This window comes from Pochonia chlamydosporia, chromosome 1 (assembly GCF_001653235.2).
Source record: "Pochonia chlamydosporia 170 chromosome 1, whole genome shotgun sequence".
NCBI classification, from domain to species: domain Eukaryota; kingdom Fungi; phylum Ascomycota; class Sordariomycetes; order Hypocreales; family Clavicipitaceae; genus Pochonia; species Pochonia chlamydosporia.
Window position 1 is genome coordinate 7,954,762 of NC_035790.1, and position 26,944 is coordinate 7,981,705.

General features: G+C 51.2%; 9 protein-coding genes across 9 annotated transcripts; 4 read left to right on the forward strand and 5 right to left on the reverse strand.

Moving 5' to 3' along the window:
• Positions 1-96: 96 nt before the first annotated feature.
• Positions 97-1,590, reverse strand: VFPPC_02103 (acetylornithine aminotransferase, mitochondrial precursor; the record flags this gene model as incomplete). The annotated part of the gene is made up of 3 exons (XM_018281812.1): positions 97-1,122; positions 1,181-1,420; positions 1,573-1,590. The coding sequence occupies 3 exons, from the start codon at positions 1,588-1,590 to the stop codon at positions 97-99; spliced, it is 1,284 nt and encodes a 427-aa protein (XP_018138891.1).
• A 764-nt stretch (positions 1,591-2,354) lies between these two features.
• On the reverse strand, positions 2,355-3,471 carry VFPPC_02104 (autophagy-related protein 27; the record flags this gene model as incomplete). The annotated part of the gene is made up of 3 exons (XM_018281813.1): positions 2,355-2,550; positions 2,626-3,175; positions 3,264-3,471. The coding sequence occupies 3 exons, from the start codon at positions 3,469-3,471 to the stop codon at positions 2,355-2,357; spliced, it is 954 nt and encodes a 317-aa protein (XP_018138892.1).
• Positions 3,472-4,625: 1,154 nt separating this feature from the next.
• VFPPC_13206 (transcription factor SPT20) lies at positions 4,626-7,817 on the reverse strand (the record flags this gene model as incomplete). Its single annotated transcript, XM_022428867.1, has 2 exons — positions 4,626-7,396; positions 7,487-7,817. The coding sequence occupies 2 exons, from the start codon at positions 7,815-7,817 to the stop codon at positions 4,626-4,628; spliced, it is 3,102 nt and encodes a 1,033-aa protein (XP_022284116.1).
• A 974-nt stretch (positions 7,818-8,791) lies between these two features.
• VFPPC_02105 (peroxin 22-like protein) lies at positions 8,792-10,161 on the reverse strand (the record flags this gene model as incomplete). The annotated part of the gene is made up of 3 exons (XM_018281814.1): positions 8,792-9,203; positions 9,270-9,466; positions 9,538-10,161. 3 exons carry the CDS (start codon positions 10,159-10,161, stop codon positions 8,792-8,794), a joined length of 1,233 nt encoding a protein of 410 aa, XP_018138894.1.
• A 780-nt stretch (positions 10,162-10,941) lies between these two features.
• Positions 10,942-12,838, forward strand: VFPPC_02106 (eukaryotic translation initiation factor subunit eIF2B-gamma; the record flags this gene model as incomplete). Its single annotated transcript, XM_022428265.1, has 3 exons — positions 10,942-11,110; positions 11,266-12,621; positions 12,711-12,838. 3 exons carry the CDS (start codon positions 10,942-10,944, stop codon positions 12,836-12,838), a joined length of 1,653 nt encoding a protein of 550 aa, XP_022284117.1.
• A 977-nt stretch (positions 12,839-13,815) lies between these two features.
• On the reverse strand, positions 13,816-13,998 carry VFPPC_16697 (hypothetical protein; the record flags this gene model as incomplete). Its single annotated transcript, XM_018294450.1, has 1 exon — positions 13,816-13,998. The coding sequence occupies one exon, from the start codon at positions 13,996-13,998 to the stop codon at positions 13,816-13,818; it is 183 nt and encodes a 60-aa protein (XP_018138896.1).
• A 6,918-nt stretch (positions 13,999-20,916) lies between these two features.
• Positions 20,917-22,071, forward strand: VFPPC_18160 (hypothetical protein; the record flags this gene model as incomplete). Its single annotated transcript, XM_022429814.1, has 2 exons — positions 20,917-21,770; positions 21,834-22,071. 2 exons carry the CDS (start codon positions 20,917-20,919, stop codon positions 22,069-22,071), a joined length of 1,092 nt encoding a protein of 363 aa, XP_022286039.1.
• A 2,366-nt stretch (positions 22,072-24,437) lies between these two features.
• Positions 24,438-24,767, forward strand: VFPPC_16698 (hypothetical protein; the record flags this gene model as incomplete). The annotated part of the gene is made up of 1 exon (XM_018294451.1): positions 24,438-24,767. The coding sequence occupies one exon, from the start codon at positions 24,438-24,440 to the stop codon at positions 24,765-24,767; it is 330 nt and encodes a 109-aa protein (XP_018138898.1).
• Positions 24,768-24,904: 137 nt separating this feature from the next.
• Positions 24,905-25,448, forward strand: VFPPC_16699 (hypothetical protein; the record flags this gene model as incomplete). Its single annotated transcript, XM_018294452.1, has 2 exons — positions 24,905-25,111; positions 25,170-25,448. 2 exons carry the CDS (start codon positions 24,905-24,907, stop codon positions 25,446-25,448), a joined length of 486 nt encoding a protein of 161 aa, XP_018138899.1.
• Between the last annotated feature and the right edge of the window lie 1,496 nt (positions 25,449-26,944).

Genomic DNA, 26,944 nt, shown 5'->3' on the forward strand with positions numbered 1-26,944 from the left:
GACAACGCAAAGTCTCCATCATAATACCCAAAGTATTTGCGCTTCTATAACCTTTTTTCCCTGAATACCAACAAATGTATAACCACATCCCCAAACTCACCTAGTCGCGGCAATAGCCTCACCCAAAATCTCCAAACCCTCCGCAATCTCCTCCTCCGAAACCACCAAACTCGGCACAAACCGCAACGTATTCGTACCCGCCGTAATCACCAATAGGCCCCTCTCCCTCGCGGCCTTGACAATAGCACCAGGATCCTCCGTCAACTGCAAGCCCAAAATCAAGCCCCGTCCCCTAACCTCCGTAATCAGCTCGGGAAACCGCTCCCTCAACTTATCAAACCCGTCCCTAAACAACCTCCCTTTCTCGACCACGCCCTTCCGCAACGTCTCGTCAGAAAGCCGACCAACCAGATAATGCGCCAGCCGACACGCCAGCGGATTCCCACCAAACGTAGTCCCATGATCGCCAACCTGAATCTTATCACCCACAAAATCATTCACCACCACCGCCCCTATGGGGAACCCATTCCCCAGCGCCTTCGCCGTCGTAATAACATCAGGATGCGCCTCCTTCGCCAGCGACCCGTGCGCCCAAAACGTCCCCGTGCGGCCCATCCCGCACTGAATCTCATCATATATCAGCACGGCGCCCACCTCGCGACACCGCTGCGCCAGCGCGACCAGAAATTCCTCCGAGCCAGTCATGACGCCGCCCTCGCCCTGGATAGGCTCCACGATGACACCGCACGTCTTCTCCGTGACGAGGCTCTTGATCCCGTTGATGTCGTTGTACGTGCCTTGCACGAAGCCGGGGACCATGGGCGCAAACGGCTTCTGATACTTGGGATTATGGGTCGCCGACAGGGACCCCATTGTGCGGCCGTGGAACGCATTGTTGAAGGACACGACTTCCGTCTTTTCCCCTGATGGGTCTAGGATCTTGCCTGTCTTGCGGGCGAATTTGATAGCCGCCTCGTTGGCCTCGCTGCCGGAATTGCAGACGAACACCCTCGCTGCGTCGTGCATTCCCCCCGACGAGCGGGTCGTTTCCACCAACAATTTGGAGAGGGCCCCCGTCCATGGATTGTAGTACAGATTAGAAGCGTGGATAAGCGTCTTGGCCTACAACGACAGTAAGAAACACGAATCCAAAATGACTATATTTGGAGGGGAGGCGTACCTGCTGCGTCAACAAGTTTGTAAACTCGGCGTCACTATGCCCCAACGACGTTACCGCAATACCGGCCGTGAAATCGAGATACTTCCTATTCTCCACGTCCCACACATACGACCCCTCTCCCTGGACGAACACGGGCGGCGGGCGCGCATACGTGGCCACCATGTACGGTGCGTGCTCGTTGACCAGCGCTGCGGAGGGAGAATCGGCCGACGGGTCAGGATTCGGCAGCGACGCATCTCGCTATTTTATACAATTAGCTAGGGCGTAGAATATGTATAGTGTCCGTAACTTGCATTGATTGTCTTCTTAATAGTATCTGAGAGATTCGTCGAGGCAAAGCGCCGGCAGTGGGAGGCGCTCCATTGCCGTGACACAAGGAGGGACGTCCGGACAGGGACCCTCATGGCCATTTTTGCTTGTGTATTTCCGGTACACTTTGTCCGAGGACGAAATGGAAAGACAAATATGCCCAATTGGGGTTGTGACGAGTATTTAAATCGGGGTGGCCGCCGAAGGGGTCTGGTGGGATGGTTCAAGCAAAGGGCGTTGACGTTGACATGGACATTTTTGTTGCGCCGTTGCTTATCGATAGTGATGGTCGTTCTCCGGTGTCGCTCCGAGGTGGATGGTTGAGTGTGTCATTGTCGTGGATGGAGAAAGTTGCGAAAGTGGTGTCTGCCAAGACTTGCTTGCATTGAATTGCATAATTGAATCATGGGATGCACTCGGCATGTCATTAATTTTAATAACGTTGTTGGTTAACAGTAGCTGCATTTGGCACCTCTGTTTAGGAAGACATCATGCTGTGTGTTGTGGGTTGTGTTAATCATACTGTATGCATTCAAGCCAGGTCCATCCATCGTCCACCATCTACGTACGAGCGTGCTCCCTTGTATACATAATGTTGCTACTCGTACTCGGTCAATTCTACCATCAAAACAAACCCCAGGCCACCCATCACAGTACGAAGGTGATTGCGAGACTGGCTCCGCTTCTTCCCATTCCATAATCTGTACAATCGCGCAAAATAATTCTTACAATGCATCCCAAAAACGCCTCCTTGGACCCACAGGAAGCCCTCCTCTTTTGTAAATTAAAGCTCGGCATTCCGACAAGCTCACTTGTTTAACACCATTGTTTGTTACCTCCCGTCTAAAGTCTCCAACGCACCCTCCTAGACGGCGCTGTACCCTCCGCGGCTTCCTGTGCCTTGGACGGTATTCAACACACGTCTTGTCCAATCCTTCAGCAGGTACGGCACATCCCGGAGCGTGTCGCCATGAGGAATCAGATCCCAGCCTCGAGCGCCGTATCGGTTATAGTTGAGCCAGGAACCAAAGATTAGATATGCGGCGATGCCCAAAAAGGCACTACACGAGCAGGAAGGTTAGCAAAAGAGAAAGTTGACGTGTAAAACGTCTGCGGGTAAGGTAACATCAACTCACACAATGACAAGCCAGGTGAAGAAGCCCCAAGAAGCGCTGCTGTTCCCACCATCGCCCTTGTTATCGTCACCGTTTCCACCTCGCTTCTCGCAAGCATGCTTTGTATGCCAAGTAAGTCGCAAAACATCAGCGTCCTTTTCTGGCCCGTAGCTCTCCCAGATCAGCGCAGCCTTGTCATTCTTCAGCTGATGCTCCGCAAACGACCCATCTTTCTCGCCATCGCCTTCCTTGTCTTCACGGCGACGAAGCTTGGAGTACTTGTCCTCGGACTCCTCCCATTCACCCTCAGTGCCCTCCTTGTCCGGGTCGCACAGGAACTCGACAATAGCTCTCTGTTCGCGGCCGTCCTTTCCCGTAAGAGGATGCTTGCCACCCTTGAGCAGCAGCCGCAGACCCTCCTTTTTCGAATCGCTGTTTGAGTCGCTGCCGTTTAGTCTTGTGGCCTCATACTCAAATTGAGTTCCGCCCGAATTCTCCAATGCTCCAGCGATGGCAGTAATCGTCTCGACCCGGTCAATATCGTCTTGGATGAATCGCGAAATAGCACACACTGCATCAGGTATCGTCAGCAAATCGCGCCCCCTAGCAAGAACCCCCCCATCTCTCCTACGTATCAAATTATTCTACTAGCCACGTACCTCTAGTGCCGTTAGGACACTGGTCCTTGGATTTGCTCTTGCTGCTCTTCTTCAAAGGCTGGCACACATCCAGAGTGTACGTCGTATTATGGTAGGTATGGGTCTCCGAGTCGTATTTAGAAGTGACAACCGAATGCGGCCCTTTGAGTGTCTGCAAGTTGAACTTGTAGCCGTTGACAAGGATATTTTCGCAATGCAGCATGGCCATGGTTGGCAGCGGCGCCAGCAGTAGCGGCAGCAACACCGCCGATAATTGTGGCGGATACATCGGGACTGGTTTTGTGATGAACTGATTCGGATATTTCGAACGCAGGGGGATGAAGATGCCGGCGAGACACGGATGGAAAACGAAGGAAAGGTTGGAGAGGAGAAGTGTGTCGCTATGCAAAGGTCAAAGAGAAGATCAAAAGAGAGACGAGAAGGCAACAACGATTTTCCCCCCGGTTCGATGTTGGATGGGATGGGATGGGATGGGATTGGGTCACGTTGAGCTAGAATGTGAGTCCGGTTGTTGGAGGAGGAGGTGGTGGTACTTGGTTCGGCTGCTTTGGTCCTCAGACGTGACCAGCTTCCCTCCTGGGCAGCCGTGAGCCGTGGACAATTGGGGCATGACGGACATGGACCTCGAACCTCCTGTGGAGACTCCACGTGACCCACTTTACCGTCGAGTCTCTGCGTCCACGACGTCCTGCTCGTCATTCTCTGGCCTCGGTGCTCCTCTGTCATCAAGTTGCCAACATCAACAACACTGCTACGGACTACTTGGAATTCACATATTTCATGCATTCGCCATTCACCATTCACCATTCACCACACGAGTATACAAAGAGTTACACTGTCGCTGTTCTCAATTATTCTGCATCGTCTCAAAAAACCAAAAGCATCCCCTTCGTGACCATGATGCATAATCTAACAAAGTGTATAATGTACAAAAGCCATCTTCACCTTCCTGATGAAGCCAGGTAACGCCATGCTGGAGCCAATATGAAATTTACGCTGCCAGTCTTAAAATCCATATGGTCATCCGCCCGTGCCCGTTGTTCGCTCTTTCAATACATGAACATGTCTCAAATCAAATCCGTGGGGTATTCAAGGTCCGCGCCCGATTTGCAAACGAAGAGGGAAAATAACAATAAAAAAAAAAGGAGGAAAGAGACAGAACCCAAGAAGAGGAAAACAATGAATCATGAGAACAAAAACGAAAAAGAAAATAGTCACCGTGACATCGGCTACACCATAAACTCCAGTTACCGCCCCCTTTTTGTTAGAAATGCACAATACGAACCACCGGTTTCCTCTTCTCGTTCTCATTGCACCGTTACCTCACTCAACTGCTTGTCATAGCATCTGCTGCCCCTGTTTTTACATGCCTTGATGTCCCATCATGCCGCCCATCCCCTGCATGGCAGCCTGCTGCTGTTGTTGTTGCAGCATCATTTGCTGTTGTTGTGCCCGTCGTTGGATCACTGTCTGTTGAATCATCTGCTGGGCTTGCAGGAATGAGTTCTGCTTCATCTTGTCAAGTGTCTCCTGTGGCACATTTTCAGCACTGCCAAACTTGGCAACTGCACCCTGCATCAACCGGGCATAAATCTGCCGAGCATTCATCTGTATCTGCGCTTGGATAGGATTGGCACTCATTTGTTGTGGTTGAGGCTGGCCCTGTTGTTGTGGATGATGTTGTTGTTGTTGCTGCTGCTGCTGCTGTTGCTGCTGTGCTTGTTGTTGTTGCTGTTGTAACTGCATAGCTGCAAACGCTTGCATATTTGCGTTGTTACCGTTCATCATCTGTCCGCTGACCTGTCTCTGCATTGGGTTACCCATCTGTCCCATGCGTGCCATTTGCTGAATCTGTGCCTGCATCTGTGGTGTCATCTGCCGCATTTGATTGCCTTGCATATTCTGTTGTAGTTGCGCATACTGCTGAGCAAGCTGCTGCTGCTGTTGAGGGGTCATCATGCCTGCCTGCTGCTGGGGTTGCTGCTGTTGCTGTTGCTGAGCTTGTTGTTGTTGTTGCTGCTGCTGCTGTAACATCAACTGCCTCTGCATCATTTGCATCACTTGATGTTGCTGGGGTGAGAATCCCTGGGGGTTCATGCCCGCGTTGGCGCCTCCATTTTGCATAGCTGCCATCTGCTGCTGTGCTGCAATCGCCCGTTGTTGCGCCGCCATTTGCGCAAATATTTGCGGGTTGTGTTGGTTCATACCCTGCTGATTCATCATCATGGCCTGGGCCTGGCTCATCTGAGAATTCTGTGCCATCATATTTGGAGGAGGGCTAGCTTGTGACATGCGTGGAGTGGCCGCCATGGCTTGTCGGTTGATAGGTGTACCATGTGGCATATTGGGTGTCGAGTTCGGCAGGCGGGGAGTACCGGAAGGATGGCTCTGTTGACTGCCCCTGGCAGACATATTATGTGCCATCGGGACCGACATCTGGCTGTTCTGAACGACAGATGGTGGTCGAGGAGGACTCGTCGCCATGTTGGAGTTAGTTTGCTGCATGGGTACACTGCCCACCATTGGTGAGGACATATTTTGTGGTGTTCCTTGTCGGATCACAGGAGAAGAAGCTGCTGCAGCTTGCGCCATTTGTGCCGGGAAGCGAGGTTGTGCGGCTGCTTGCATGGTATTAGCCACGGCATTCTGTCCACCGGCCGGGACGCCATTCGGCATGTTGCCGGTCATACCGTTCTGAACGGGGTGGGCATGCTGTGTCTGCTGGGCTTGAGCCTGTTGGGGTTGTGGTTGTTGCTGTTGCTGCTGTTGCTGTTGCTGCTGCTGCTGCTGAGCTGCCTGTTGGGCTTGTTGTTGCTGTTGGCTCTGAGCTGCGGCCGCTGCAGTAGCATTGCGTTGTGCCAGTTGTTGCCGTTGTGCTTCTTGTCGCATCTGGTTCTCCCTGAGAGCAGCCTCACGCCTTTGACGCTCCGCTTCTGCCTGTTGTCTCTGAGCCTGCAACAATTGCTCTTGCCGCTGAAGCTGCAGGCGTCGGTCGTTCTCTTGCTGTTTGATCTTCTCCTGTTCCTTCTTCTCCGCATGATCACGCTTAATGCTCTCTATAACCTTAAATCTCTCGAACCTCGGCTCGAAGGTGGCTGCGTTCGTCTGTGCTTCACCATCTGTTGCACCAGCACCTGGAGCACCAGAGGTGTTCCCCGAGAGCCTGTCATCCAGGACAAGCATGTATCGTTCTTGATCGGCGGCGGCAGCCTCATCAGCAGCCATCTCAGCAACTGTTCTCTTACGAGTCTTAGGTTGCGGAGGAGGCTCAGAATGATTCGGATGCGCCATCATTTCTAGTAAAAGAATAGTCTCTTCGGCATTCCGAGTTGGCTCCAGCATTAACGGCGCAGTTGTCGCCAAAAGAATTTGTCCCTCGACCGCATATATCGAACTGTTGTCCAATTCCATCTTCTCCTTCTTTTGGCGCTTGATGGCAGGTGGCGGCATGCTGCCAACGGTTGGCGTTGGCGGAACAAGGGACAAAGGGGTCGACGGCGGTGCAAGTGACGGTGTGTCATTGACTCCCTTACCGTCCCCCCTTGGCGTGGAAGCCTTTATCTTGAGATCCATTTGCAGAGACTCTGGAGTGGGGTGCAACACGGCGGTGAAAATCTTGGGCTTCGCTGCCTCCTTGGCCGTCGTAGATTCCAATGGTTGTGATGGAGCAGGCATGCTGTCCTTATCCTTGTCTTCTTCCTGCTTCTCCTTCGAACTCTCGGCATCCTTGGTCCCTGCCACGCCATTTTCCGAGCTTTGTTCTTCTTTTGGAAATGGCACGTACGGGGAGGGCGTTAGACACTGATTGTAGTTATGAATAGAAGAAGGCACCACGGCATTGGATGTCGGTGAAGCCTTGGTGACGGCTTTGGTTGTCTGCGCAAGGGACTTGTGATCATGAATTTGGACAATGAGACAGCCGTCGTAGAACGGAACGTTGGCGTCGATGAAATGCCAGAGAAGATCGTGCGGTATAGTGCGTGCTCTCAGGTGTTCGACGAACTTCCCCATCGGCGATTTATAGGGAAACGTTCCTTCTTGTCCATCGAATCGGAAGTGGGCAGCATGCATGTGGACTACCAACGAGGGAGGCTTGCCCCTGTGCTTTCTCAAGATATATTGAGGGGTAACATCTAGTCGCAGAGACACGCCTTGTTAGCGGATAACGCCCACGCAGCGACGGACGCGGGGAGGAGGTGGAGGAAACGGAGTATCAATCATACCATAGGGAAGAGGACCATCATCCTGGGCACCAGCACCCGCAGAAAACGAGCCGGTACGCATGCCTGCGCTGTTTCTCGAGTTCCTACCTGGTGCCTGGGATGATGTTTCGCGGCGCGCCCGATTGACTGGGCGAACGGTGGAGGCGGTGATGGATCTATCGCTGGCCGAGTTCGGGGCCTGTTTCGCGCTTGAGGGGGGTTTCTTAGCCGACATGGAAGGCGACGGCGATGAATTCGACGACGTGATGCCATTTGTTTGAATGCCAGGGGGAACTGGCCGCTTTATCTTGGCCGCGCCATTCTGCTGAACGACGGGGCTGGCAGGCGCCATGGTGGCTCGCGGATGCCGTCCACGGCTGATATCACGCCTTTTCGCGCTCAACTACTGTTGCGGCTGCAGTCCGACCGTGATTCGTGAGGCGAATGCGTGATCATGGATTCCCCGAGTCGGGCTGGGCTGAGGGTCGATTGATTCGAAAGCGTTGCGATGAGGAAGAGGGAACGATAGATATGGATGAAGTCGAAGTCTGATGTCGAGAGTCGCACTGCGCTAGTGGTGAATTGCGGAGACGTCAATGGTGGTACTTGAATAGGCCGGCAGAGTAAGAGATTGAAGTTTTGGCCGTGCAGCGCGGCGGAAAGCTTAAAAGAGCGCCGCTGCTAATCCATGAGATATGGTACGACAGTATTAATGATTCTGCTGATACTGATCGGTTAATGAAGGACGCTGGCGCAGCGCTTCGCACCCCGTTGATGCCAGGCAAATGTTCATTGAGGTTCCGCTTCACCTGCCCTGGCTCATGACAGGCTGACAGAGTCTCACGCGCACCTGGACGTCACGTGATGCGTTGTAGCGTCGCACGCCCCTTACTTAAGTACTGTGTGGCTGGCTGGCAGCTGAGGCGACAAAAAGGTACCAGTCCAGACATGAGAATATTGAATGACATGTGCAAACGCGCTGCGGAAGCAGAACTGAGGAGTTCAAGTTCAAGTCAAGGTTTGGCGGTGCATGCCACTGTGAAAGTATACTTTGTCGAGCAATGCAATTCTATCTTTAGTGAACGACCAAAGCTCGGCTAGCTTGGGTCCCCCAAGGATCCGTCTTCACACTTGCATTTGTAGTTGCGTTCACGGCCTATTGTAGTTCATGATTGAAAGACCACATGAACAAGTCACACGTGTCCATTCAGCCATGCTATCTCAACTGTCAATTTAACATAAAACACAGACAACACATGTACGTAAGCTATTGAACTCATTTACACGAAAACAACGATCCCGCCACCATCCATTCAAGTTTGCCTATCACTCCCTACCCTGAACCCGTCGAGCCCAATCATCATGAACACGCATACCGTCGACCACCACGACTCCACGCCCGCGTCCGACTCGATCAGGTCTTTGCCACCACTTCTCTATCTGTTTGCTAGTCTTCTCTGCCTCGGACTCGCTGTCTGCTAGTCCTCCGGACCCGCTCTCGGCGCCAACCACTAGAATAATATCATGTCGGAACCAAGTTTGGAGCATGGTGATGGTGCTGCCGCCATCTCCGCTCAGAGACTCTTGCAGGTACAAGATCTCTGGTTGAACGTGTCGTAGAATGTGAACGTGGCCGTTTGGTGTCGTGAATGGCAGGATGGTCGCTTCCTTCTCTACTAGGTGCAGAGCTTGCGAGTAAACTGCATTGTAGGCGGCATTTGCACTCGAGGGAGCGATGCTGTTTTCAGGGCATTAGTAGCAGTCTCTCTCAATTGTTCAATTAGTATATCGTGCGTAAACATACAGAGGGCTCTTCGTCTCCTCGCCGGGTGTTTGGGCTTGATCATGACCAATGTTAGAAAATGACGAGCTCAAAGAAGGCGGCGGCAGGTTACTAGAAGTACCATCCAACTCGGACTCCTTCAGATCCGGTGCGTAGATCAGGATGTAAAGCTTGATTTTGGAAAAGTCGTTGTGACGCGGGATATGGGACAGGATCGACTACACACGCAGGTTTAGGTCAGCATATTCACACCGTACAAAAGAACTGCGTTTCTTTTTCCTTTACTTACGGCAAGCTCGTGTGCTCCATCGTCATTCACGTCAGAGATTTTGGTATCGGCGGAGACGACAATCGCAACGGTTTTCCGTCTCTTGTCTCCCGAGACAGGCGCACGATCCTTCTTCGCATCAGCCTCCTCTTGCCACGGGTTCTCTGGGTAGGCTTTATCCTCCTCCCGAATGGAAGCCAGAGCCTTGCCCATTGCTGCACCAGCTGCCGCCATTCCCGCCGCAACAGTTTTGCCTGTCGAATCCAAGAATTGCTGGGGACTTGGCGTCCTTCTCAGGGCGCCGGACATGCGAGCCCCCCATCCTGGGGCGGAAATATCACTCGGAGCCGTTGCTACACCGTACGAAGCAGCATCGTCGCCTTGTTGATATGGTCTCGGAGGATGTTCTGCCCCTCGTGCATCGGGGTTCGTCGCGCCGTAAGCAGGATTGTCTCCGTAGTCAGCATTCTCATAATCCAAGCCGGGCTCGTGCTCAAATGCGTTGTCCTCGTCGTCGTCCTTGCGTTGGCTCCAGACCCATGCTGCCACACCAGCAGTTGCGACAGTGAGGGTTATGACAAGCGGTACCCAGTGGCTCCAAACACCGCGCCGGGAGGATCCACGGTCGTACCGATCTGGTGACATTTATGCGAAGGGGTGATGTCGCATCGCTAGGAGACGGGCAAAGGAGGAAAAAGACAGGGCTTTTAGGTTCAATCACCTGGGTCAATGTTCGAAGAAGTGAACCAGAGACGTCGGGAGTGGCGCAAGAAGACTGTTGGTTGGAATGATGTCGCAGATTGAAGATGCAAACCGTTATAGCTGGGACAAGTCTGGTGGCTGGTGGGTGTCGTCAATGTCCAATGTCCCACGCATGCACATGGAGCAAGCTTGCGCTTCTTGTCTGCTTTGTGTCCAATGTCAACAATGGAGTGGAGCATTTCTGCTTCGTGCCCAGCAACGCCTGGTTTGGCCCGAGGTATTGCATGCATCCGCCCCGGAAAGCGGGACCACCAAAGATCCGGTGCCGAGGGGTTGGGCACAATTACAGCATCAGCTCCGGAGGAGTGCTGTTCCTCTAATTACAGCACGTGAACCCTGGAAAGGTTACTTGTGGCGGTGAAACATACCAGCCTCATGCATATACCACCATCAGCCACATCTGCCCCTCGTTCCAATCCAAGCAACCCACTAAACACCAACCAGACAATTCTGTCAAGCTGTGACTCCTCCAGACAAAAAGTTCTTTGAGACATATCAAGCTCACCAAACACGTCACCCACACAATCAATCACCAAGGTGACAGAATTCGAAGCTTCAGACGGACTCCTCAACTCGATAGCCTTTACATTCTGCAACCTGCGCGCTCCAACTCACTAATCGGCCGCATATTGGCCAGGGCAAATAGTTAGAATGCCCCACGCCATGTCGATGCCATCACCTGGGCTGCAAGCTCTCATCCTTTGCGGCCCAGGATCATCATTCCCTACCTTCACATCAAATCCAGATGAGAATCCCAAGGCTCTCCTACCAGTTGCCAATCGTCCAATGGTATGGTATCCCATTGACTTTTGTCACCGAATGGGCATCACAAGTAAGGCATTGCCCATCACTCACCTCTAATCAAGACTGTCCACCACGTAGGAGACACACACGCCTTTTTCCTCCTCGACTTTTTGCAAGTCCCTACATGTCCAACATGAGAGCACAGCTATTCGTATACATGACAAGAAAGCTGACAGTTTGCAGATATCACCCTGATATGCCCACCGTCGGCATCCAAAGCCATGAACTCGGCATTCAGCATAAATCCCTATCTCACTGCCCTTCCTCTTCCTCGCCCGGACATTCTCGCCCCCACAGACCTGGATTACAACACTGGAACCGCAGAAATTCTTCGCCTCCCCGAGGTTCGCAACCTCGTAAAGTCAGACTTCGTCGTCCTACCGTGCGATCTCGTCTGCGAGCTGGCCGGAGACAAGCTTCTCCAAGCCTGGATGGTCAAGTCTGCAAGCCTCACTGATTTACTAGGGGATGGACGCTGCACCAAGGGTCACCAGAGCCATCACAGCGGGGGCCTAGGAGTTTGGTACGACACCAAATCGGGAGCGGTGGTGAAAGGTGAGGAAACCGACTTCATTGCCACATCACCGCTTCCTTCTTCGCAGTCAAGCTCGCAAAAGGGACCTATCTTCTCCAATCTCTCAAAACTGGTTTACTCGATGCCTACGGACTCACTCAACGACATCATGGAGGAGAAGAAGTCATTGCCTATTCGGCATGGACTGCTGAGAGCGCACCCTCGAGTCCGCATGTTTACGACACATCGGGATGCACACATTTACGTCTTCCCACGTTGGATTCTGGACTTTATCAAGGAGAACGAGCGCTTGGAAACTCTGGGCGAGGATGTAGTCGGCTGGTGGGCTAAGGCTGGATGGCAATCTGGGCTTGCAGACAAGCTACAAATCACCTCACTTTGCCAGAGTAGCAACGCCGCCGATGATGACTCGACTTCAGAGAGCGCTGCCGTTCCACCAACCAGCTCCGAAACAACAGGAATGCAATCATCATCAGGGCAAAGGGAAACGCAACCGACCAACCGGGACAGCTCCAAGAGCGCGCAGGCAAACAAGGACGTGCCCGCGGTCCTCGCGTACATTCACCCAACCGAAGGACAAGAAAAGCCAGCTACCATCCGCCGTGTCGACACCGCACCGCTCCTTCTCGCCGTATCCTTGCAACTAGCCAAGCTCGAGTCCATTGATGAGATTGGCCCCGAGGCAGCATCGCCATTTGCGCATCCCCGAAAAGTAGCATACCCGGAAGGTGTGAAGCCCCGAACCACCATCACCAAACAGGACAGCCTCATCGCCGAAAACGTCACAGTAGAAGAAAAGACAGCAATCAAAGAATCCGTCGTAGGAGCAAACTGCCAGATCAAGGAGGGAGCCAAACTGTCTCAGTGTTTGTTGATGGACGGCGTTGTCATCGGCAAAGGGTGCAAGCTGACAAAGTGCATCTTGGGAAAGAGATGTGTCATTGGAGACTATTCTGTACTTACTGACTGTGAAGTACAGGAGAACTTGATGGTAGAGGCACGAAGTAAGTTCTTTTCCAGTCATTACTTTGTCTTGTTTCCATATTTTGTTTTGCGTTTACATGACTGTGGTTATGCTGACATGAATTTCTAGCCGAGGACAAGGACAACAAACTCATGAGCTCAGAAGGTCTGGAGGCGACGGAAGCTGAGATGGACGAAGTTCTACAGGATGTAGATCGTGAAGTTGCAGCCGTTACAGACGAAGCCGTAGAGGACTAGACACAATCTAGAACGTACCTAATGGATGATTTCAAATCTTGTCTCCTTTGTTCGCTGGGTTTGAGCAATGGATGTTTGGCTTCTGCCCAAACGAGTTCCTGGACACACAAACCATACTCCATGGAAAGGATCTCATCCTGAAGACCGTATAGTTGAGATTGGCGATGCTCGGCCCTATTCCAAAAAACGCAACTTATTCAAGAAGGGTATCAAAATGATGGTGCTTCAACGCCGACATCTAGGAAGACCTAGAATTGAGCTAGTTCAGTAATCAGCCTCGTTAAGATTCAAGTCCAAGAGGCATCTACATCCGCTATACGACGTCTAAGGCCCTTCTCGTATAGAGGTGATGTTACGAGTATAGCCTGAGCAAAAGCTGCCATCATGGCGGACCGATTGCTAGATGACATTGCCAACATTGAAGATCTTGATGACATGAGGCAGTCCAGTCTTTGATTCCCGTGCAGGGCCTAGTCAATCCCCATGTCAGTGGAGACAGACGACAACAGGAAATGAACGGCGTTGACCACGCCAAATAGACTTTCCAGCAGCATTTTTTTCACTCCACCCAGACCCCTGGAAGTACAAAAACGCCAGGGTTGTGTGGTCTATGATACGGACCTAAATGACCCTCACCGTTGTGCATTCTCTGGCTGAGTTGTTGTGATTGGGCACCCCCTCTCCTGGACAGCTGAGCAGGGGTGAATGAATTCTCATAAGCGACAGGAAGGCAAACTATCGGATTACTTCCTTGGTATGCGTGAGAGTGACGTAAGTCCACATATGGACTAACTGTACCATAGAGTACGGAGTATGGATGACGGCTATTCTCATAAGCCCCTTAGCTTCTCAGGGTCTTCAACTTTGGGGCAATACCTGTTCGAAAAATCCTCTACGACCCGGAAAGGTTCCGTACGATGCTCGAGGAGCAATACAACAATATTCCGTCATCTCCTTCAAAGCCCCCTTACGTTGAATTAGAATTCGATGTTCCTGGATTTTGAGCGGGCAAGGGAGATAGATGCCTTGGCGAATTTCCTGGACAAAGGATCTCTTTCACGCAGCCCATGGCATGACCCCATATTGCCCGGGCCGCACCTTGAAAGTGGATTGAAGGGAACCATGCTACGGTAATCCCACACCTCAGCTACTCTCGCCATGCAATGAAATGTAAATCGAAAGTTGGAAAAACCTTTTGTATCCCTGAAGTTGGTTCCCTTTGCCTGTCTGGACCTTGGACATCGTCGTTTCTGCTTCGCCACCTGGTAGAGGCTGTTCAATCTAGGACCAAATCTCAGTCTTACCGCAAATAGTCCACACTCTCCGGGCTAGGTTCGAATCTTGGACCAAAGATGGCGTCTCGTCTGCTTCTCACATGTTATCTCTTGGTCGGGAACAACCACTCTCGCAAAGATACCGTAGTGGATAGCCCGTGGTAAATAGTTGCCCGGCACCTCATTGCCGGATGGACTACTCAACACCCCCCGGACCACACAATGCCAAAAATCAGCTCATCTCCGCCGATCAAGTCAATGGCACTTGGCTCTGTAAACCGGAATGGATCCTCCGCGTAGCCCAGTGGCTCGGCTACATCAATTTATCCCCAAACGGTGGGACAGAACCAGTCCGCTAGTCCAATTGTCACCTCACCCAGCGTTCTGGCATCTCAGTGATAAGACAACAATGACATAAGACAAGATGGGCGAAGTAATAAACCGTTGCAACGGGCATCATCCGACATATGTCGCCACGCTGCCCTAGACATCAGACTTCTGTTTCGACCAATCTGGCTGTTGGTCGCTCGGATTTCGCCTTCAAAGCCAATAGAATCTCAATCTCTGCTTTTGCTGGCTTGGAACATTGTCCACAAGGGGACGTGATGCCTCAACGCTCTGTTAACGGACAGTAGAGACGAAGATTGAACGGAAGCGAGTTTCTGGTCATTGCTTGGAGTTATTCGAGAAATGGGGACATGTGCGGCCCGTTCATGGTGCACGCATCGAGCTTGTGCTCAGCAACTCTCTTCAAACAGAAGCCATTGACCTTGACTTTTCGAATCTTCAGGCAAACTAGGCAACACTCATTGGCGCACCGAGTTTGGTTATCCGTCTCCGAAGCACAGTACGAACTCGGTATATGACCTTAGAGGTTGCATTTACTTTCCAGAAACCGGATAAGCCACAACGGCGGATAGGACTATTAGTGTGTCAATAGCCATTTTTCATTTGCCGATACGGTGGCTATCAGGTTGAGTACTGTCCAGCAACAGCTGTCAGCTAAAGGAAGAGTCACCTACTTGTTATCGTAAGGTACAGTAAAGATGATCAATCCATCAAGGGTGAGGTGATTTCTTCTCGTGGAAGATGTAGATTGGGCCTGGTTTGTAGGTTTGGTGCTGATAATATTGATGATTCGCCCACCAACCGCAATGGCATTGGAGTCGAGTTGGATCCAGCGATCATTGATATATGCGCGGTGTTTTTGGCTGACAAGATGGCAGTAATGTAATCTCCAGTATGCTTCTTGCAGCTGATGGGAACATGGGGTTCTCCCCCGTGAGCTGCATGTCGTCTCAACGTTGTTGGCCAGAGTCACAGAAGTGCCGGATCACGTAAATTGCATTTCCAATCAATAGTCTCAATGATCTCAAGTAGAGGTACATTCAGCGCTCTCTGAGGTCCATTTGATAGACTTATGAATACTTCCACCAGAACATGCCCGGTCGTCTGAAGTTCTCACACCCTGTTTCTATCCCGGAGTTGGTGAGAGAAGCTTGGTGAATAGCATGCAGGGCTTCCTAGCCTGGAACCCTAGAAAGATATCTAAGGAAAACTGTTGGGCGAAATGGATTTGCCACTTCAGTAGACTCGTTGCGTTCCGTGGGGTGGTATGGCAGCAAAACTTGGTACGCGACTGGCCGAGTTTGATCTAACCCGCTCACCAGTCGGGAAGTTGACCCTGTACACTAAACCTCAGACCGGAGCAGGTAACGAATTGGATGCCACTGACAAATTCTATATGCAGGGTTTACTAGAAGGTGGCATCCTCCAAGTAAATGTTCATGGCCCCATATCAGCGAGTAGCAACACCTCCCTTTACCTGCACAACGTCCACAGACACTTGTACCGCACAAGCAAGCTCTATCAAACAGTGGATGGACAAGACTATTTTCTTCATGTTGACGAAGGGGCGGCCATGTCAATTGCAGGATCGAAACATGCCGAGTCCTTGACAAACGACGAAGGGATAAGAATCGGCTCCTTTGGCAGCAGAATGTGGGAACTCGGAAGACTCTAATGTCGGCAGATGCTTAGCACGGTCGTTTTGGTGATGAGCAACTCACAAATGACATCTCTTGTTGGCTTCAAGAAGCAGATGGTGAACGAGGATAGTCTAGGGATGCATATTGCTCCGAAATAGTGCACCGTGTACTCAGAAAGAAATTATGGTGTTCTGCTCTATCCCTCATGTACCTGTTTTCAACGCGACAACCCACCCTTGCCACTTGGTTCAGATCGGCTACCCCTGTCATTGTGGGACAAGCAGCAGGGGCATAGAGCAAGGGCTGCGTTGGGCTGACGCTAAGCAGGTGAGCCGTCAAAAGGTTGTCTGATCGCTGGGCCGTGACCGATTGAAGTCGAGCCGGATTGACTGATCACCTGTATGTTGAATAGAAGACCTGTTTACAACCAGACAACAAAGACTAGAGGATCTTGGTTTGACTGTGGATGCTTTTGTCGCCGCAGGGATGACGGAAGCCATGGTACTGAGTTTGTCGATGGAGTGAATTGGCGAGCCTCTGCTCCGTACTTTTTGTCCTTGCCTGTCTGGCTGAATCTGGCTCTCGGCTTCGGCCGAAAGATTATACGCAAGTGCCACTTTATGGTCACTGCGTGCTACCGATCCCGAGGTATCAATGTACGTGCCCCGGAGTAAGTTGCACGCAGGATCGTATCGCAATCTTTCCATCTCAGTGATCCACACCAGGGCATCGGCTTATGAAAGCAGCAGTCCATTAAGTATCGGACGTGGTTCTCACTTGGCGGCTTTCAACCAGACTTGGGTGACATGGGTGAAATAAGGTATGACGTGATTGAATGAAAGTCGGTAGATGCCTCTTGGATTCATATGATGCATTGTGACCAAAGCTTTTCTAATGCCGGGGTCCGCTATCAATTACTTTCTTCGTTGCTCCGGGTACCGAGCTCAAAGCTCCATTGAATGAGTGATCAAAGGAGCAACCAAGACAAGCAGTAAATAACGCCAACAACTCAAGGGGAAGACTGACAGAATTAAGTCCAAAACAACAACACGTGAGGTCTCGTTTGGCGCCATAATGCCCTTGTAATGAGGATCACATTTGATGTCGACCCATCATAGTGTGCTCGTAGCGTCATTGTTTAATTGAGGTCTCCGATAGAAGACGAGCGGATTTTACCCTTTCAAGTGATAGCTTAGCCTCAAGGTTCGATTTCGCTATGGTAGGGGGTGTGGGAATCTCGACAAGCCGGCAGCTGCAAGCCCCATCACAAAGGTCTCTTGATATTCCCTTGATGCCACTAGTTGTTTCCCATGCAACTCTGCCTCCCTAATTGCCAAGTTTCGCATCGTCCAACGACATTGTGGTCATCGAACTTTGGCTTATTACGCTCCAGAATGGCCTTGTTTGCAGAACGTTACATTTATCACATCGGGTTGTAGCAAGTCCCTATGAAGCTGATAATTTGGCCAGTGCTGGCTGAAAGGTCCTTCAAGGTCGCCAGAGCCTCCCTATGTGAGAGTTCTTTGGTCGGAGTGACCCTTTTTTGTGCCCTTCCCTACCGTGCCTATTATGTGCTCCTAACGTGCTTGTGAATCGAGTTAGAGAGACTCCGTGTATGGATTTCGTAAGCATGGGTGAAAAATGCACACATCAGAAGAAACTGACATATCCCACGATGAGGCTATGGCGCATTCCTCTTCCAGCTTGTGTGTTGCCAGAGGTTGAATCTTCACTGTCGACTGTTGGCCATAATGACCCAGGGCCACTACAGTGAAGAATCAACGGCTTGGTAAGATATCCCTATGCAGCCAGTGATCGGATTTCTTCTTTCTTTTGGGAGACGAAGCTCCGTTGTGAGAGAACAGCAGTCTCTTGACATGACACCATAATGTGATGGGACAAGTGATCTGCCGTTCCGCTCGGGACTAGAAATCACATTCGGGTGTGACGAAAGATTGATTGAGGCCTGGTCTGGTCCAAATCTGGGGAACCCGGGATCTAATGCTCAATCCTTGTGGTTCGCCGAGCAAATCAGAAGCTTCAACTAAGACGCTTAGTTGAAGTCGCAAGGAGAACTCGTACGGCGCAACGCCCCCTTCTTTAGTGTGGCCAAGATATGGGAACATGTTCCTGACTTGACCATTTTCAAGCGGGGATACACCGTAGATATCTCTTAGTTACCCCTCTTGTGTGGGAGACCAAGACAATCTCTTTGCTTTTTGCTCGCGATTCGGCACATGCAATTTGTGAACCACCAGTTTGTGGGAATTTGTATGTGCACGAACGTTTGGTTCTGGACGACAATGGTACGGCATGTCCGTTCAATATGACAATCAGATACCAAAATGGGATTGAGAATATAATGAACAGTGAGTCCAGCGGGTGTTCGCCATGCACTTGATCTCACAGCAAACTTGACAACGGCGGCTGTGCCGGAGGAAGTTGAATGCCCCAGTTCGGTTCTTCTCGGCGAGATATGGGTGTCTCACCAGCCTTCGATGTTTTGGAGTGCAATTTGCCATCTTGCCCATTCCACTGACAACCGCTAACAAGTGACCACCCACAAGATGTTGGCCAATGTTTTATAGTGGGTAGATCTGAGCCCGCCTCAAGGTCGACGCTTGGAGGCGGAGGCGCGGATTACAAAATGAGGGAACAAGTCGATTTCCCATGTGTGGGTAGTATTCTCCAGGAATACTGATGGTTCGTCCCTTGGAAGTGAGGGGAGAGGTAACAAAGTTGCACCCTGAGGCCGGCCCACAAAGCTTGGGGCTCTTGACCAAATACTGCGTTTGCTGAGTGCCAGGGACTCACGTCTGGGTCCTGATGGTCGTCGTGCTGATGGGAGTCGCATGATTAAGGGCCCAATTCTTCCGTCTCAAGCGCGCTAGTGGTTTTGGTACTGGATTGATGGCCTGGCAAATGGAGCCGACTGCGTTCCCGAGTTGCCTCGTCGACCCTGTACCGTATAGTTACCGGTATAAACGGGAGAGGAGCGGAGTTTGTATAGCGAGGTGACCATTTCTCGGAGCGGCGGCAGCTGTAGGGCGAGCGACATGTAAAGACCTTGGTATGGTCAAAGTAAAGTTTTCCACCTTCAATGTTCGGCGTTCTCTGTGGGGGAATAGCCGGCGTGCCCGTAGTTTCCGCAAAGTGTCTGTAAGATATCACTTTCTTTGTATGGAGCACATACGAGGACTACCAGTACACCAACTGGAGTGGATGTTGCTTTGACTTTACCGTTTTGCTAGTCTGTTGCTGAGCTGACAACGGCCCAGGGCGAAGAGATGGCTGCTCAAACTGAACGGAGGGTGGACGGAACAGCAGAGAGAGACAAGGACAGACAAGACAGAGACGGAGACAGCATGGTGGCACTCTCCGAACAGAGGAACAGGGATTGTGTGAAGCACTGTATAAGACGTCTGGTTTGATCGAAATGGCAGAGGTATTGTATGGCACCGAACGCGAGACGGCGAGACGACGAGAGAGGTGTAGGTTTAGGAAGCCAACGGTGTGAGTTGAAGGTGCCAGGTTCAAGTGCGAGTGGAGGGGTGAATGACTGGTTTGGTTTGGTTCGGCTTGGTTTAGATGCAGTTGAGGTGTCTGGTGGACTGGACCCACTTAAACAAGCTGCCCAGTTGCCCAGCCCAGCGCAGCCCAGGCACAGCTCCAGCCTGACCTCCATTCGATACCAGACCAGACCAGACCAAGACTTGATCTTGACTCCTCCAAACTTTGCTCCGTACCGAACCGAGTACACCACAGAGTTGCATCTTGAGTCTTGACCACACCTCACCTCCCTCGTCCACCTTCACCCCCCTTCAACTAGCTCAATCTTCTAGCTCGTTCAGACAGGCCTTTGTCTGACTTCCCTTCACCCCATCTCCATCCCGTCAACCCATCTCTATCCCATCTTGCCACCCCAGCATCTCATCAAGTGGGCTTGTCCTCAGTCCACACACACGAACAGGACAGCCCACATCTTGTCCACTTTGAGCCATCCACTCGAGCCTTTTTGGCATCCACACGACTGGTTCAGCATATGCAGGCACAGCTGGAGCTGGTACAGACAGACGCACCAACGATCTTCGTGTACCTTGGCCACGATGTATCCCAGCCCTCGTCTACCATGGCCTGGATGGGGAATCGTACGTGCATGCCGGCACGACCAAGTCCACGGGTTTCGACTTGTCAATCGTTCCGCTTGTCCCTGAACTACTATATCTACTCTGGAGCTCTTCTCCCTCTTGCGTCTTCTCTTTCGACTTGTTGTCAGTTGTCGAGTTCGAGTTTGAGGGATTACGAAACAAAGGCACCAGATATCCAAAACATCAATCTATACCACCGATAGTTCCTGTGGAGTTTTTGGCCTGCCCTCCTTCTTGATCGGCCACCATCGAGATCTATTGGCTTTTCGTCTATCTCTGTGTTCATTCCTTTCTTACACAGACTGTACACACCATCTGTCTCTCGGCGTCTCTCGCTCAGCACCACAAGGTCTCTCGATCGACCAGGGTTGATCTGCACCTTGGATTGTCTCACTCTGGTCGGTATCTTCCTCCACAGCTCATTCCACCTCGACAGTATATCTTCAGGGGCGTCCGTCCTCTTTTCATTAAAAAAGCATTCCCAACCAGAACCACTCCTTGTCTACTCCAGGTCATTTCTATCTTGCTTTATTTTACATACCGCACTCAACACAACTTTGAGCTTGCGGTTAGCATTACTTAGGCCTATTCTCGAGTTCACAAGTCGAGAGTAATTCCACTCCTTTACTCTTTCATTACCTACAGCTACTGCCATTCTTATTATCACCATGCAGTTTGAGTCGGACTTCCGGTTCGACATGGACGACAGCTTCAGCATGTGCAGTCAGTCCATGTCATGCCCATCGGCAGGCACAAGCTTCTCATCAACATCGTCTGCGTACGAGCCTTTTACTCCTACATCTCGACGTTCCACACCAAATGAGCTCAGCCTTGATTTCGAGGGCGCATATGCCACCTTTGGAGCTCATCATGGCGACCTCACATCACCTTCCGGGCACATGTTTGGGGGTCCCGTAAAGTCTGAACCCGAACACTTGGCTTTCAACGAGGGCATCCCGACCACTCCGATGAAGAAGATTGACGGCATGGCCACTCCAGACTACGACCACATGCTCGAAATGAACATGGCATCAAGACAGTCAATTGGTTCCATCACTCCCTCAGGCTCTTTCCCCTTGTATACTATTTCTCCAACGACTATGGGGCCAACTTCATTCATGATGACTCCAACTCACAGCCTGTCTGGCTCTGAAGTTGCTGAGTCTTCGTCATCCTGGTCATGCTCGAACGAGAGCCCCATTTCCTTCTTCCCTCAAAAGAGCCTGGGATCTGTCGACTTTGAAAGCTTGGAAATGGACAGACATTCTCAGTCGCCACTGGATACATATCACTTACATGGACCCCCTTCTCCTGGACGCCTCCGTGCTCACCGCAAGATGATGGTACACGAGATTCAAAGAAAGACCACTGAGCTGCAACGTGCCCAGATCCGGGCGAACCGCAAGATCTCCGGCGGGAAACCTGAAGGTGCCGTCGATGTCGTTCGTCGAGCCATGTGCAAGTGTGACTATCCCGGCTGCCACAAAGCTTTCCGCCGCAATGAGCACTTGAAACGTCACAAGCAGACGTGAGTACATCCATCAAACCCTCTGACTTGGATGCCTTAGTAACAAGTACGATTTAGTTTCCACGGTGAAGGACCCAATCGGTTCTCCTGTGAATTCTGTGGCAAAGACCAATTCAACCGTCAGGACAACCTGAACAACCACCGCAAATTACATGCTCGACCCAACAGCAGNAGGAATCGCGGCGTTGAATTCATTCCGGCTGCTGTTCCCATCATTGAACAAGAGGAACGCAGTCGCAAGAGACGAGCGCCACCCAAGTCCAAGACAGCCGATAAGCGTGGCGATGACTACTGATCTCGCCTTCCCTCATTGCTTTGGTTGGACCTAGTGGCCAGATGATGCATGCCCCCCTGCCCCTGGTTCGGCATCCACTCTGTGGGGTAGATCCCGAGACATGCACCTTGATATGCAAGTCGTTGTCCACTTCGGGACAAAGGCTGCTCAGAAAAGAAACAAGGCAGATCTAAGGGCAGCAACTAACAACTACCACTCAACGCTTGGTCATTGCTTCGCCAGCCATGGAGGGCACCCCTAGGGTCGTGACGGCTCTGGGCTTCAACATCGAACCACCAGTTTAACGCAAAGCAATCCACTTGGTGCGGCTGAAAGTTTTTTTTTTTTTTTACCTCACACTCATGCCACCAACTGACCAAACGTCAACCATTTTCTTATACTAATTTCTTCTTTTCTACTTATTTCTTTTTTTATTCTCTCTACACCTTTCTACGTTGATTATTCACAAACTTTCTTGTCACATGTTTTGGCGCATACGGGATTTTTTTTTACGGCTTTCGTGGTGTTATCCATGAACCTGGCGGGGCGGCCCTGATTTTGATATCCAAGGCGGGAGAGGGGGATGGAACTTTTTACGGCTGCATACATTATTATGACGTGGGTTTGGAAACGGACGAGCGGGAGGCGGGCGGAAAAGAGTTGCCTCGAATACTCGGCCTGATGGATTTGGGAAGACCAAGCATTATGTTTGACGTTGGAAATGAACTGGGATCGCGGAAAAGGGAAAACGAAAACTCCTACCAAGTCTTTGCTACGTGTTTACAACTGCTTTGACATGCTAGCTTGGTAGTAATAATGGGTGCTATGAGGGTGGATGTGTAATTTATGAAGGCACCGACGTAACCGTACTGTATTGTAGTATACAAAACAATGTAATCTAGTCTCGAGCAAAACTTTGCCGCATACAGGGAATCTTGCCGTAAGTGAAATGATGCTTGTCTGGTAACAACATCGAACATGGTACTCCCTACATGGCGTGACTTCGTTTTTCAAGATGTGATCTGATCTACTCAGCTGCAGCCTCGGACAATGCCAGTATTGGAAGGAATCTGAGAGTTCGAGAGTCCTTGTACTACGCTTGGCATCTTCCCCCCCAGAAAACTGTCGGGAGCACAGGCCATGGGCTCTCTCCACTGTCTCAGATCTACCTGACAAGGTATATTCGTACGTCAGCCAGTCATGGTTACCCAGCAGGCAGATGACAGACGACATGGGAAGACATGTTGCACAAGACCAGCCGAACTCCGTAAGCAACATCCGGCAGTAAGGAGCAGACATCTATCCGACGATAGATTGCAAGGGGCCAGTCGGCCGGTACCTGCTCCGTCGACTCGTCTTGAATGGCAGGCTGTGATCCAATCTCAGGCACGTTTTCCAGCCCTGGCGTTGCATCGATGGTAATCGCCTCGCGTTGGGTTCATTAATAAATCATGCATTGTCTAGGTTTCAGTCCTCTCAAACCGTGAAAATCTGCTATGCACGTATGTTTAGAATGCAAACCGTGCCACTTTGCTTCTGTCAATAATCAAGATGTGAGCCTGACACCCCCATGACCAAGAGAACCAAGGAAAAAGCAATCTGGGTGTTTAGACTGGGTAGTGGGGTTTGGTTAAATACAACCAGACGGTACTTGCCCCCCTCAGCCAGTGAGAGTTGAGGGGACTTAACTCCGAGTCAATGATCGCCAGACAGTGCAGTGCATGCCAAGTATCCCCAATTGTAACACTAGTGAGTTCTCAGTGCCAGGCCATAACAAGATAAGCCCTGTCCCTGAAACATCATACGAACAACCAGACTAATATGGGTGGCTTACCCAACAGGCGAGCCGCCATTTTGAGCCATTCTGCTTTGGGGTTATTCGCGGTCATCTAGGACACAAAAATTGTGGGAAGTATGTATCCGCAATGCCGCCCCATCGATTAGGTCTGCGGCCCATTTCCTTTTTTTGTCCCGCTCAACTTCTCATTTGGTGATATACAACTGTCTTCTAAATCGTGGCAGGCTGAGATGGAACTAGCGCAGTTCATGATATTTGCTTGTTTCTGGCCACTTCAACCGTCTTGGAGCGAATAGTGGAGAACATTGAACACTGTTTCCTCACTCCCAGCCATGGCGGCGGCGTCTCCATGCATCAAAAAGCAACGAGAACAACCTTCACTTCCAAAGCTTCCCCTCTTCCAGAGACCAGGAGCCAAAAAGAAAATAGCCTGGACATGCAGTGATGGGGAAGGGCAATTATTCCATAACGGGTAGCGTTGTTGAACTTTCTTGTCGGATTTGTTGACTGCAACCAAAACGACAATCTGGCACTGGCTCACTAATCTGGAAGTGTGTCTCTTGTCGCACCACGCCAAACGCAGGTCCCAATGAAGCAAGACCGCAAACTCCACCCTTGTGCGGCAAATGGCTCATGTTCCTGGTTTCCTTGGTGGCAACATAAGCAAAAAGAGATCAGGGAATTCTGTGGGGTGTTTGAAACCATGTTCAAGTTTGCTGTGCGCAGTTCGTCACCAATACGCTCCATTGGTTTCCAAGGCTGTCTCTTTTTCGATCATCCCCTTGTGAAGAGACGTGCTGCCAAGCGTGATGTGGTGCCTGGACCTGAACTTTGCTCCAGTTACCGAGGACATAAACTGCATGCATACTCCGAAGATAGGGGTCTATCACACACCAACTCGGTTTCCGCAGCTGCTTAATGTCATCTGGACTTGCACATAATACTAGGGCATCACTGATTGGGGGCGCACATTGTCGCAGGCTCGGTTCCATATTGACGACAGATGTGCCGCCACTGTTTTTGAACGCTTTCTGTGTCGAACCTCGCAATCAAGGAATGATTCGGTGGCTGACGAAAATCTGGGGAACCCTGATCATCTGTCACAGGCCAGCCATGGCTGATGTCCAATGTATGAAAGTGTCTAGCCCGACTGGGCTGTCTGGCGAACGCCACAAGTGTGTGCTCGGAAATTTGAGCGAATGCTGCACCAAGGTAGACCAATTTGTGCTCTGTCCAACACACCAGCCAGCACCGTGTATCGTTGCTTCGGAACAAAATTGCCAGATCTGATTAAGCAAAAACTAACAGCTCAAGAGTCAAGAGGGACGGCTGCTCTCCACATAAATACCTCCTTGGCCCACCATCGCGTATTGCCTGGATATTGACCCAGCCAGTGGCCAGGCGTGGCCAGGTGGCAACACTCCATGCGGTGGATTTTTACTGGCATTCTGGCATCAGCGCAGGGGCACAGCGGCTGTTTCCAGTCGTGGGGACGGGAAGAGACGAGGCTCCGCCAAACAGACAGGGCCAAGGGTCGGCCCAAGCGCCATCAATCGGGAGGAGTGTTTCCACGTTAGCCAGAACACCAGACTGGCATTAGACACCGACAGCAAGCTCTGTATGGTGGGGTCGCTGATGATGGCGAAATCCCCCAGCGCATGTGCGGTGACAGATTGGAGGCGTTTGGGCGGTCTCGTTGATCATCTTCGGGACAAGTGCTCCACGCAATCGGGGCGACATTCTGTGGGTGCACATACAGTCTGTGGTAAAAAGTATTTGCCCACATCCAGGTATACACCAACACATCTCAATGTGCCTCAGCACACAAAGTGATATGGGATACGTTTCCGTGTTCAAATACTTTGGACCCCCCACCGTAGCCCTCTGTTGGACTTGGCAGGTGACAAATCTGCGTCTCATTCTGTTTGGGCCTCTGATTGTTCAGTCAAAGTTGTGTGATAACTTGTATGTTGAGCTCGGGGTGCTGTTCTCTCTCTGTTAAACAACGGCAGAGTTAACTTTGCCCGCTCCACTGAAGCACGCCGTTGATGTCGCCATTCGGTAGGCTCGGGAAATCTTTATCAGGTATTGATTATGATCATATTTTCGAATCAGACCTGTCATATTTCCGCTGGTTACAGGAAAGGTGAGATTTGCACATAGCGTGTGGTGCCTCAGCTGAGTCGGCGCAACTTGCTGGAGTGATTTTTGTTAGCCTTGCCCATTTACACCCCCACTAAGTGCACACTTCGGAGTACCCACTCCGAACATGGAGCCGGAGTCTTGGAATTCCATACCTCAGCCTGAAATTGCCCATGTTTGTGACATGGAGTTTCGATGCCCATGGTGGTGGCCATGGCCAGGGGGATCGACGAGCTTCGATAAAGTCAAAAGAAAAGCTTGCTGATTGAAAAAATGCGTGTTTTTCCTTTCTAAAGAAGAAAGCACAGGTTGTGACAAGGGCCACAGATCTGTGGATCTGGTAGTTCGCAGAGAGGGTGTTTTTGTTGACTTTGGGGCCAATATTTTCTTTTATTTGGCGGCTGGACGGTGATGTAGTGGCACTGGTGAGTTTCCTTTTTGCTTGTAAGGATGGGAGACGCTCGCATATGCAGCGAACTACCAGCAGCACGCCGTGGCAGTGCATGCAACATCAAGCAGAATGAGCCAGGCTGTCCGTTGACCGGCTGGCTGGTGATGGCGTTGAGCGGAGCATTCCAAGTTGACTGGCGTGCGTGGCTGCAGGCGCCGTCTGGTGGCTCTGGCATATAGTAGCTGACGAACCGCCAAGTCGGCTGCTGATTCGCTTACTGGTACAATCTCGAGTGCAGATGCCACCGTTCAACTGTCCTCCATCGTGCTTGCCCAAAGTGTCCAACAGCCAGTACCCCTATCATGGCAGAAGCAAAGTGCAGGGCTGGCCGAGGGCTCCTTTGGGCAACTTATTGAATGCACTTTCCTCATCTGCCGTTGTGGCGAGATGGTACTTGCACCTTGACATTTAATTTGGGCGAGGTGGTTGCACAGTGTCTGGTATATGTGTGAGTTGTCCGGAGTACTCATACTCGTTTGCTTCTCCACACCATGGCTTGGCAC